At 36.1% G+C, this 12,283-nt stretch overlaps 4 protein-coding genes across 4 annotated transcripts; 3 read left to right on the top strand and 1 right to left on the bottom strand.

The window, feature by feature from the left end:
• Positions 1–138: 138 nt before the first annotated feature.
• Positions 139–1,862, top strand: Tsp_05889 (hypothetical protein; the record flags this gene model as incomplete). Its single annotated transcript, XM_003380127.1, is given in 8 exon segments — positions 139–238; positions 300–325; positions 714–778; positions 1,048–1,159; positions 1,426–1,473; positions 1,508–1,571; positions 1,585–1,764; positions 1,807–1,862. Coding segments are annotated over 8 exon segments (651 nt in total), but the record flags the coding sequence as incomplete, so codon positions are not given.
• A 2,702-nt stretch (positions 1,863–4,564) lies between these two features.
• On the bottom strand, positions 4,565–4,915 carry Tsp_05890 (conserved hypothetical protein). The gene is made up of 2 exons (XM_003380126.1): positions 4,829–4,915; positions 4,565–4,792 (listed from the first exon to the last, which is right to left on the bottom strand). The coding sequence occupies exons 1-2, from the start codon at positions 4,913–4,915 to the stop codon at positions 4,565–4,567; spliced, it is 315 nt and encodes a 104-aa protein (XP_003380174.1).
• Positions 4,916–4,984: 69 nt separating this feature from the next.
• On the top strand, positions 4,985–6,080 carry Tsp_05891 (conserved hypothetical protein). The gene is made up of 5 exons (XM_003380125.1): positions 4,985–5,014; positions 5,062–5,192; positions 5,248–5,331; positions 5,458–5,554; positions 5,958–6,080. Exons 1-5 carry the CDS (start codon positions 4,985–4,987, stop codon positions 6,078–6,080), a joined length of 465 nt encoding a protein of 154 aa, XP_003380173.1.
• Positions 6,081–9,801: 3,721 nt separating this feature from the next.
• Tsp_05892 (Rap guanine nucleotide exchange factor 2) lies at positions 9,802–11,997 on the top strand. The gene is made up of 6 exons (XM_003380124.1): positions 9,802–10,013; positions 10,066–10,323; positions 10,371–10,578; positions 10,642–10,749; positions 10,833–11,036; positions 11,644–11,997. Exons 1-6 carry the CDS (start codon positions 9,802–9,804, stop codon positions 11,995–11,997), a joined length of 1,344 nt encoding a protein of 447 aa, XP_003380172.1.
• The last annotated feature ends 286 nt before the right edge of the window (positions 11,998–12,283 follow it).

Genomic DNA, 12,283 nt, shown 5'->3' with positions numbered 1-12,283 from the left:
TTTCATTGAAATAGGTTATTACCTTTCAATATTATAGATCATAATAATGTATAATGTGATTTTTTGAAAGTAGACACATTTCCGTAAACCGAACGTGCTGAGCAAAAACGAAATTGTAGAACAATTTGTTGGATTTAGAGCAATCAGTTCCTGACACTGTTTACAAGCGATAGCAAAAAGCATACAATGAATTTAGTGTCGGTTTCAGAGGTGAAAAATGATCAGCTGAAACAACATGGTGAAAAAAGCACGCATTGTAGTTCTGTTTCATTGCATTTTTTTTATTTCATCTTTGTCAGCTGCATGCAAAAGCTCTTCATATCAGGTAAAATGATAAACTTTTTTTCTTATTTATTCGTTATGGTACTTTTATGATTGAACTTAATTAAAGTATTTTCGTGCTATTATTTCTCAGTTGTTAAAATTAAGGAATGTTGAAATAATTATGATGAAATTGAATGCACATCGATGAGTTTTCTTCCACAGTAATACTGGTTGTTTATGAAAAATCTTGAACAATGAAATTCAAATTGAACAATAATAGAACTTGATCATCTTAATGATGAGTTACTGTAGATGTTTCAACTGAAGACGATTGATATTATTATCAAAGAAGCTGACAATGTTAACCTAGCTGTAATTTTGATTTGATTTGAACTTTACTGCTGTTATCTTTTTTTACATTTTATTATTACTCTCCACATTACATTCAGCGTATTCGAAAGTTGTCCGACAATTGTTCAGATAGGTCGAATTCTGTAAGTGTCGTTAATACTACGTTATTATATGAAAAAAAAATTGTCATTGATTTTATTTTTTGTCTTGCTTTTTTTGTTTGTGATTTTGAATCTTTTCGCGCGACTTTCACTCATCTGTGAATTGTATCTAGGCCACACTAGAATTTTGCCCCACTTTGATATTGTTCTATTTTTTCCTTGTTTGGGGTTCTTTGAATTTTCTGTAATTGTTTGTTTTTATTTTGATTTTATTTTTGAATATTTCAGATATGACATTGATTTTTACTTTTTATTGTTGTAGCAATTGAAGCTCACAAAGTATTGCTTGTTGGCTGATTGATGCCAGTGATTTTCTACTGCGCATGGCAGATACGGCTGTAATTGAAGCTTTGAGAAAGCCGTCGAAATTTCGCAACCTCAAGGTAAGCATTCTTTTTCGACGACCTTGAATTAGATGCGCGTAGATTTTTCAAAATTTTGTCGGCATGGGAAACTGTGTTTGTCTTTGAACGTCACGTGTTTTTGGTTTTTCAGAAAGTTATTCACATTTCAGTATGATCTTTTTCCGTTGGTATTTTTTTCCTTGACTTCCTTCTGCATATTATTTGATAAATAAGACCAAATTATTGCACTCCGGTAAGCTCTTAATGGATATCTCGCATAGTTAGTCATAAATAGTGAATTGCAGTGCTCGCGACGCTGCTCTGGTGGTATCGTTGAATATCTATTCTCGTACGTCATTGATTAAATAGATTTTTTGTTTACTCAAGGCTGCAGCTTGTTCAACTGTGCTGTTTATACTTCTTATTCTTTATTCTGCTTGTGATGCAGATGGTCAATTTTTCAGCTTTTCTCAACGTCGTTCACACCTTCGTTCGTTCATTCATTTTTGTGAATGAAATTGATCACAAACAATGGCCAGGTGTGAAATGTGACGATGACGTTTTCATTTATAAATGCAAAATGACAAATATTTGCACTAAATTATTCTTATTTTTCAAAATTGTCGTCAGCAAGCCGGCGGCAAGTTAGTTAAATGAAAACGATAATAAAAATGTGCGCATTTCAGACTTATTAACAACCATTGAAAAGCCCCTAAGCACTTGTCCAGTCGGTGATGCGTGATTGTTTAAACGCCGGAAGTAGTTTTCCACCAACTGGATCGTCAATGTCTGTAGAATGCGATGAGCATTATTGGAATTTTATTGTTTTTTTTTCTTCCTCTTCTTATTATTATCTTTAATTTGCACGTGCGATTTTCAAATTCAACGGGTTTCAGTTTTACCTTCTTTTACCTCTTCTTTGCGGCCATCGAAGTTTACATACATGACCTGGAAATTTGACCGCTGACAATAAACAGATTTTACCCTTGATCAAATAGCAAATCGATTCCACAATTATTACCTGTCGTCGTCCATCGTGCGCACAACACCTTCTACAGTCTACTACTGTACTGCACTTAACCTGCTTTTCATTTCTGTTTGAACAACAGTGTGATTTTTGTTCAACATGGGCCTGTTAAAGATGAGCAATTAGTAGATTTGGCAGCGGATGAAATGTTGCAATCATTGCAAATTTACTTTGTAATTTTTATCAAGTTAGTTATTGATTATTTTTTGACAAATTGAATTTCTTCCGTTCTTTCACTTGAATGTTGGTTGTTTGGTGAAAATTTTTACAACTCACATTTTTGATTTTATCATCAGTTTATGATGATGATGATGATGATGACGATGATGTTGTCATCTTGCAATTGCAAGCCTTTTCATATAACTTTGATATTGATTTCGAATGAGGTCAAGTATATTTCGTTCTTGGATGATAAATAGAATTTATCGCGTTGCAGTTTGCTGGCATATTTTGAAGGAAATGTTCATTACTGTAGAGATGTGGAAAACGAATAGTTTGAATTTTTCAACTGCGAAAAATGAAGTACAACGAACTTTTTGCAACGTTGTTTCACTGTAATTTCGTGGTGTCGTGGTGGATTTTTTTCCAGTGTTGAAAAGTAAATCTTATTTTCAGTCTAGGGTAGCAGTGTGAATGAAGTTTGTTCATTTTTACATGTTCGATTATTTTTCCATTCATGCTGTAGTTGGTGAACACGTAGCTGGTTGAACTGTTTGATTGAAAATTTTACCATTTTTGTTCTTCTTTTTCAAGTATCCGAGCGTTGATGTTGCAATATTTAAGTAATTTGATTTAATCTATTCTGTATCTTTTGTTAATTGTTTTCGATCAAGCGGTGTTTTTCAAGGAATTAATTGTTCAAGCAAGCAGCTAACTCATCTGATTAGACACTAAGAGTGATTGGAGATGTCAGATTTGAGGGGTAATAATGGAAGAGCTTCAAAGCTAAAAGATATACATTTTTTGTGAGAAAAACATTTCAAACGTGCATATTGATAATGTATGATTATTATTTTATTTTTAATTTGTAATGTGTTGAAATTTGTTTGAAATTGTCGTTGGCAGATGATGTGAAAAATTTGCTTTTCTTTATTATTAATCAGAAATTGTGAATAAATAAAAGTTAAAATAAGTGAAATAAGTGTTGAAAGAGACGAAAGGTGAAAAAAGAAATCTGTTTTTAATGATAATAATAGTAATTACGAAAAAAAGGCGCATTGTTTTCAATTCAATCGGAAAAGAGCATAAAAACACCGTGACATTTTCCTCTTTGCATTATTTAAATATGTGATAATGCTTTCAAAGCTGATATTTGCATAATATATGTATTTTCAATTAAATGAGATGAATAGAATTGTTGAACGAATGCTTGTCTTTGAAAATAAATTTCCATTTTTTTTCAATGGATTTTTTGTACCAGATGCAAAAAATGAGCTGATTATTGACGAAAATGTTTAATTTTTTAATTAAATTAAATTGAAGATTATGCTTTCATTCAATTCAACTGTTTTATACTTTTCAATGGTGGAAATATTCTATCTTTTTTTTGGTTTCTGAATTTGAATTTTTTTAACTTGATGGAATAAAAAAAAGTTTCCTTTTCTTTTAACAACTGCTGTAACAATTGATGTATTTTTAATATTTGTTGAAAATTGTATTTATATAAGATGGATGAATTTTCCTTTTTTCACACAACATTGCAGTTGTGAGAAAGTTGAAAATGTTGGTCAATTTTCGGTGATTATTTATTATTGTTATTATAATTATTCGTTGTTGTTTGTTGGTTATTGTGTTGTCGTGCTGGTCTGGTAAAGAGAGTTTTTTGAACTTGCTTTTCAATTGTTGCGTGTCGAGCAAAAATTGGAGTTAGGCGCGGCTTGTGGATGACATGTAACGGTACGAAATTTTCATTTAAACAGGTATTTGTGAAATGTTGAAAATAAATAATAAATAAGGGAATTTATTAATTGTTTGTCCAACGGTGAGTGAGTGGACTTGACGTGATTATATATTTTTGTTGTTCCATGTAGATTAATATTTATTGCGTTAATATTGATTCGAAGTGGAATTGAAAGTTAAACGAGAGAAATAATGTTTCGTTTGTTTACCGATTGAATATCTGACGAATTGCTGCAGTGTCCGAATTTGTGTACTTGCAGATTAGGCGCGAAGAAGCAATTTCACTTCATCCAATCAATTGTCTGTGTAGTTGGGGGTGAAGTTTGTTTACAAGTAGCATATATATATATAGTGACTTGTTCATCTTTGGGTGATTTTGAAAATTATTAGTTAGCATTCAGCGGCGATATACATGTACGATTATTATTATTATACAAGTGAAACGTGCTGATTTTATCCATTCAACGATGACCGCCTTTAATCAATAACAAGTTTTTCTTTAAATCATATTTAGCAATTTAAATTGGACGAGTTTGAAGATTGAGTGGAATTTTCACTGTTGGCTTGGTGGCCACTTGGTGGTATTGTTGATCAGTTGCAATAGTAAATTTTCGTATATTGTCATTGATGATATGTATATATAGGTATGCTTGTAGTTGGTATGCTCGGTCGGCTACGGCGAAAGGGGATGGGGGAGGGTCGCTGTAAACTGGTCGAATGAATTTTGTCCGCTTTTCGCTCCGATGCTGTCAATGAAGCTGGTCGTCTTATTCTTGTCCTACTTGTTGTTGTTGTTCTTGTCGATGATGATCGTGGTCGGCACGTTCGTTTGCCCGGATACGTGGGGTGGTGAAAAAAAAGCGAATCATTTCTTCGAAAAAGCAAATAATGCAAATTTTCTGTTGCATCGCTTTTCATACTGTAGCTGACATTTCGCGATGGTCGTGGGAAGGAGAGAACGTGGAAATGTTAATTTTTATTTATCTGTTTATTTGTTTGTTTGTTTGTTTTTTAGGAGGTGCAGTTGGTTTACTTTTTTCTGCGTCGGTTGGATGTTTTCCGCGGAGTTGACGATCAAACGTTGAGAACAATATGCCAATCGGCACGTTATGAACAATTCCAACAAGCGGGCAAATTTTTATACAAGTATTATTTGATTTTGTATTTGAATAAATAAATTTTCTGCATATCATCCGTTTAGGAAAGGACAGAGAAGTTTTTGTTGGTACATTTTGCTCAGCGGTGCTGTTTTTTGCGATGGACGAATATATTTGCCAGTTGAAAGGTATGGAGAATAATTTTATTTTCTTCAAATTGTTCATTTCTTATTCAATTAATTATTGTGGGAAAAAAGTTTTTTTTTCTCTTGAACAATTTCTTATTATTCATTTATTGGTCGTGTTGTGTTCAGTATGCTTGTTGGTAGTGGGGTTGTCAAGGACCTGTTTTATTGCTTGTCGCCTTTGACAAATGCTTTGCGACTCGTTGAGGCCGTTTTGTCAATTCACGTGTAATAGCATTTTTCCATACTGTACTTACACACATGCTTTGCTTTGCAATTTCCGATTGGGGCTAATTTTCTGTTTTAACCGTTGGTGTTTTGGTTTTGATTTTAATATTTTCATCAAAAGGGAAAATTGCAATTATTTTTGAACAACAACGATATTATTTAAACGATTTTTTAAAAATTCATATTAAGAATTTCAATTTTTCAATTGACGAAAAGTTTTCATTTCAACTTTCACAATGTGGCCTGGATTTTTTGTTGTTGTTGTTGTTGTTGTTGCCGTCTTCTCTCATTCCATCTGCTTCTGCATAATATAATGTCTGTCATTAGGATCATCTTTTTGATTCCATCGAACTTTTCATTGATTGATTTTTTTTAAATGAAATCATTCATTCTTTCACCAGTACCAATCACCGAGCGCATTTGCGCCCGGTGGCAGAGGCCGTCGGGTCGAATGTGCAGCAGTGGATTTTGTTGTACAACATCTGCGTGTGATGGTATCTGTCGAAAAATTCCAATACTACTGAATCATGCATGCTTTTCAGTTTTTTTTGTTTTATTTTGGTTTGGTTATGCAAACACGAGTTGCTTTTTTTTGGTTTTTTTCAAATTATTATTATTATTATTATTATTCGAATACAAATGATATTTTCATTTTTGATCTTCATCTCTATTTTGCCAACTAACCAACTGATTGATTGATTGTTCGGCTTTTCCGTTTAATTGAATTTTCTAAATTGAATTTGTTCTTCTGATCAAATGATGTATCTGTGCTTCAAAATATGCCAACAAAAACCAACTTTATTAGTGGACGTGGAAAAAACAGCTTTTTTTTCTTCTTTCCCAACAATCTTACTGTGTCTGTTCTGCTGTGAAATTGGTGTTCAATTTTTCTCTGCAAAACTGGTTTTTTCTCAACCCTTGATTATTGTCTAAACAGTTGTGTAAAATGTAGCAGAAAATTGGCTTGTGAAACACAACTTCTGAGCGGTATTATTATTATTCTTTTTTATGCAAATTATTTTCGAATATGAGGAAGAAAAATGAAAAAAATTTTTTCTTTTCTTTTTTATTCACATCCCATTTTTACTTGAGCGTTTGATTGTTGTGCTAATTTTTTCTTTGTGTATACTATGAAATTGATGACACTGTGCCCCGGTAGTCTGTAGGCGGATGTCAACTTTTCATTGGAATGTGTGAATTGTATGTGCAGAGTGAAGACAAGTAAATGGAAAAGTGCAGAGCAAACATCGAAACAACAGAAACCCAACGAGCGCACACACACACACACATATCAGTGGCAGCACTAGTACTGGTAGTGGTAGAAATCGGCACAGGGGGCCGGACCGGGGCCAGGGCCAGGTTATGTCTATGCAGTTGTGATGATGGTGGTGGTGGTGGTAGTAGTGGTAGTGGTAGCTGTACGTCCAACCAACCACAGTGCGCGGGAATTTTCGACTGATCTTGTCGTCCTGCTGCGGTTCGACATCTAGGTAACAATAGTGACCACTAGCCGGACAGAGGCGAAGGTCGTCGCATTCGTAGGCTACAAGGCGGAAAAGTGGGTCACAAACTGGTCATTCTCTTCACCGACGTCGCTTGTTGACAAGCTACTGACTGACTTTGTTGGCTGGAAAAACGCCAGAGCACATTATGCACACACAGACACACACGCACACACCGTTATTCATTCTTCTTATTATTATTATCATTATAACTGGCAAATCAGAGAGCAGAAAAGGGGCTTTTATTATTTTTTTTCCTCTCTCTTTTTTTCATTTGGCACTTTTTCTCTCTGTATGAACGCGTGCCGACCTCTCGGTTCCACTGACCAACTCTCTGCTTGTTGTTGATTGACCGATCGACCGACCACGATTGACCAGCTTAATGGTTCGCTGACTGACTGACTGACTGATTTCTTTTATCATCTGGGAAACAACAACTTTACATTCATTCATCCACAGGCAACAGTATATATTTAAAAAAAATTTTTATTTTTCTGTTTAATCAGCTAAAATGTATATTATTTATTATCTGCTTTTTTTAAATTTTTGTTTGTTGCTCTTCTTCTTCTTCTTTTTGTCCGACCGACTTTCTTCTTCCGGCTCTGTGATGCTATTTGCTAATAGTCATCCAAGCCGGAAATCCAAGCTGCTGACAGCTGTTGCTGTTGTTCTCTTTCTTTTCTGGTTGGTTTTTTTTGGTGTATATATAGATATATATGCTTTTTTTCTTCACTTTTGTTGCTTGTTCACCGGATGGATCTTTTTTCTTTTTATCTCAACAATCAGTTGCCGCTTTGTCTGTATTTGTCAAATTCTGTGCATGCTATTTAATAATTTCTATACAACCGACGGCCAAACCCGGCAACATTGCACTGCCATGTCATCGTGGAGAATGGTATTGATGATTTGTTTTTGAATGAATAATTTTTATTTGCTTTATTTCTGTGTGTAATTTAAACAAATTATCAGATTTGTCAAAGATAAACAAGGAAACAAAATATATATATATATTATGTGAGATTTTTTCTGTTTATCTGTGTATTGTTTTTCTTCATGAGCATTTTCTGATTGACGACGGAAAAAAATAGCTCATTAGACTTGCTGCAGTGCACGTGCGTTAAATGCACAGTGAAAATTTGACTTGGAAAACGGCAAGTTGGCAGCTTAGCTGGCTTGTTGGCTGGCTGGCTGGCTGGTTAGTTAGTCGGTTATTCAAAACTATTAATAGAGCAATCCGGTTAGCTTTGCTAGATTTTCTCTCTTTTCGTTTGTTGTTTGAGAACGAACGACCAGCGACGACGACGACAACAATGATGACGATGATATTAAATTGACGACACCCAATATTTTCTTTTTCATTTGCAAATTTTCACCAATGATGTAGCAGTAGTAGTAGTAGTGATTTTAATTAATTAATTTATTTATTTATTATTTTTTAATCATTATTTATTTTCTTGAATTCTTCTTTATTATTATTATTATTCGATTGTATTTAAAAGTTGTTCGGCATTTTGAAAGCTCTGTGTTGCAAAAAGGAAAATTGTTGCAAATGCTCGCTTCAAATTGCTGCTGCTAACCACGCAAATATATATGTATAAGCATCATCATTATTCATTCATTTCTGCTCTGGTGGAACAGAGAATTTTTTCGCAGCTGGTCCTTTTTTTTTTAAAAAACTATTTATTGGCAATGTTTTTTTTTCTTCGCTTTCTTAAAATTTATTTCTGCTTGTTTCGTTCGTTATTTCAATTTTGCATACATACGACGATCATTTTCACAAACGCGTTTAATTGTTTTCTTTTTTTTGTTTTAATAGAATTTCAATTTTTGTTTCAGTTTTGGAAAACGAGTTCGATTTTCTGAACATTATCGAATCAGCGACTGTATTCTGTTGGAATCGTCCGAAATGATCGTTGTAAGTTTTTTTTTTATTTGTGCTCAATTGTCTGTCCAGTTGATTGTGTCCCGTAATGCTAGAAGGGAGAAGTGTGAATGAGCTGTGCGTTGAATTTCAGATCGATTACAACAGTACGGAACCGTCGGTCGGCTCATATCCCGAATCTCGGGAACAGTTGCCAATGGTGGCAACGTCGTTGGTGGTGAATCGCGTTCCAGTGGCCGATGGGGAACCGACGACGTCGTCCACTTCGTCCTGCTCTACTTCTCCGTCGATGTGCTCTTCGAAAGTTGTTCTCTGTCGTCCAATTCACCAAACCACCGCTTCCACATCTTTTGCCGCGTCGTTCAAAAAGGCCTGCACAGTCGGTGAACAGCAATCTTCGTCCTGTTCAGTGGACGAAGTTGAAATTGTAATATCTATATTCCATTCGTTTATTCTTCTTTTCACACATATTATGTATTATATATCTGTGTATTGCAGAGTACCGCGGCTGAAATCCCGTCCAACTTGTTACCCAATCGACGTTTGTCGTCGTCCCAACAGCAGCAGCATCGCCACGGTGGTACACTGGCCATGATTCGACGGTCGAATTCCATCCGTAGCTCTGGCAGTAGTTCAGCCGGAGGTCGAGTTTCGGGTTTCAAGCCCATCGCTGCCATACCGTCGACATCGTCGACCACAATGTCCGACGATGATTTTTCCGGCTTGCCGGAAATCAGTGTCGACAGTGACGACGAAGATGACGATGAAGCGGAATTAGAAGAAGAAGACGAGGAGGAGGAAGAAGAAGAAGAAGAAGAAGAAGGATGTTGCTTGTATGCAGAATCGTCGTTTACTGGCCATATGCGGGATTTGGTTCGTGAATGTTTGGAAAAATTACCAACTGAACGAACCGACGATGACATTGCCATTTTGCTCGACTTTGTCCAGCACATGTCCAGCTTTGCCAGTTTGCCAATTTATGTCAAATGTGAGCTTTGTCGTAAGATGGTATTTGCGGTTGTCGACAAAGCTGGCACCATTGTGATGAAGCACGGCGAACAGCTTGATTCATGGTAAAATTTATGTGAAATTATGATTATTAATGATCATCACCATCACTTCCAGGTCTGTTGTCATCAATGGTGAAGTGGAAGTTGTGTTTCCGGATGGTCATCGGTACGAATATCATATTGGTGATTGTTTCGGCGTACAACCGACTGAACAAGTTCAATTTCACCAAGGTGAAATGCGCACTCTGGTCGACGATTGCCAATTTGTTCTAGTCGCCCAAGCCGATTATGTCCAGATCATTTCCAAATTATCCGACAGCTACACCAGACAACTCGATTCTGCCGGTCAAGTTGTTTGCGAGAAAGAGAAACGGTAATTTATTTGTTTGTTTGTTTTTGGTGGTCATTTGTTGTTTGCAGAGCTTTCGAAAGTCGAGTTGGTTACGTTCTTACCAAAGCTAAGCCTTGCAAGCTGATATCGGCGTTGTTCGAAGATCGTCGCGATTGTGTTGTCGATCCTCATTTTGTCGAAGATTTTCTGCTCACTTATCGCACTTTTGTCGACAATCCGGCCGAAGTGCTCGAGAAGATTCTCGCCTGCTTTTCCGAACCGTCCAAAAGGGAAAAAGTTTGTCCATTATTCCATTTTCATATATGTAAATTTTATTTCTTTTTTTTTCCTTTTGCTCAGGTTGCCAGACTTGTGCTGCTTTGGGTGAACAATCATTTCGGTGATTTTGAATCGAACGCTGAAATGACAAATTTGTTGGAAAAATTTGACAAAATGCTAGAAGATGAGGTGAAAAAAAAAATCTTTTCTTTCCCTTTTGTGTTGTATTTTATGCACAATACATTTATTTTTTTTCCACAATAATATTATAGGCTATGTTCAATCATCAACAACTGCTGAACATTGCATGCAGTGTAAAATCGCGTACCAGAAATGTCACTTATACGAGATCGAACAGAGATGAAGTATTGCATTTTTCTATTCTTGGTGGAACCGAGAAAAACAACGGCATATATGTGGTCAAAGTAGCCGCAGGTTCGGCAGCTGAACGAGTCGGTCTCAAACGTGGTGATCAGGTATGCTATTTGTTGATTTGTTGATTTTTCCCACTTGAAACATGATCAATCAATACGTGATCATCGAACTTTGAATGAATCATTTCATTCATTCATCGTTTAAACATACATATATTATGCAAGTTGGATATTTTTTCCTTCTTCTGTTTTGCACTGTTGAATTTTCACGTATTTTCCTAGTCGCTGTCATGTTTGATTTTTTTTCCGCATCGTTTCAAATTTGTTTGTTTTCTAAATTTGTAATGTGATCAATTCTGCAATGATCAATGCAGCTTTTTATGGGGCTTAAATTTTCTTTTTTCGGCATCATTTTAATCAAGTAGGGTAAACAAAATATTCCATATTCATTCATTCATTCATTCATTAGTCAGCATACTTTGTTCCGTTTGAATTGATTACAAAAATACAGTCCGTGGGATGTCTTTCTTTCACGATGAGTAATCCCCCTTTTTTTTGGTATTTTTACCCTTGTGATCAATGTTATTTATTATTCAACAAGTGAGCTTGCCGAAAGAGGCGGAAATATTTTCTGTTTCTACTCTGTTGTTGTATTTGCACTTCGTTGGTTGGTTAATTTTTTTTGATTATTTTTTCCGTTTTCTTGCAGATAATCGAAGTGAACGGGCACAATTTTCGAAACATTGCACGACATCGAGCTTTGGAAGTGCTGCGTGGAAGTACACACCTCTCGATGGTGGTGAAGAGCAATTTGCTCGGATTCAAGGAGATGCTGGTGGCGGACCAGTGCGACGCCGGTGCCCTGCTGGCGCCGGTTCTTCTCCAGCAGGCTGTTGCGACGTCGAAAGACGGGTCGTCCAGACGCCGCATGTCACCGGTACAGCCCAGACGATCGTTGGTCAACTGCACCATTTGGGCGGTGTCGATGGTTTGTCGATGTCGTCTCTCCGGTCCTCCACACAAACTCAGAATGACTCTTTGCTGTTGTAAACCAGACGTGTAGCGTCGCTCTTTGTGCTGAAAGCTGTGCCCTGCTACCCCCGCTGTTAGTGATTGACTGCTAATTGAATTTACGTTGGCCAAATTGAACACATGCAATAATCTGAAATCCCGTTTGGCTAGTGGATCGTTATCATTTATGGTCATGCATAAGTGAAGTCTTGGGATATATCCGGGGACCATATGTGATCACAATCCGGCAAGCTTCACATCACTTTTACTTACACACAGCCGACAGATTGCATGCGAAGGCGAAAGTTAACAATAAAAAGCTAGGTCTATTTTTGCGC

Source organism: Trichinella spiralis (assembly GCF_000181795.1).
Source record: "Trichinella spiralis strain ISS 195 chromosome Unknown Scfld2, whole genome shotgun sequence".
In the NCBI taxonomy this organism is placed as follows: domain Eukaryota; kingdom Metazoa; phylum Nematoda; class Enoplea; order Trichinellida; family Trichinellidae; genus Trichinella; species Trichinella spiralis.
The sequence above is the reverse complement of the archived record's forward strand: the minus strand, read 5'-3'. Positions and strand labels throughout refer to the sequence as shown.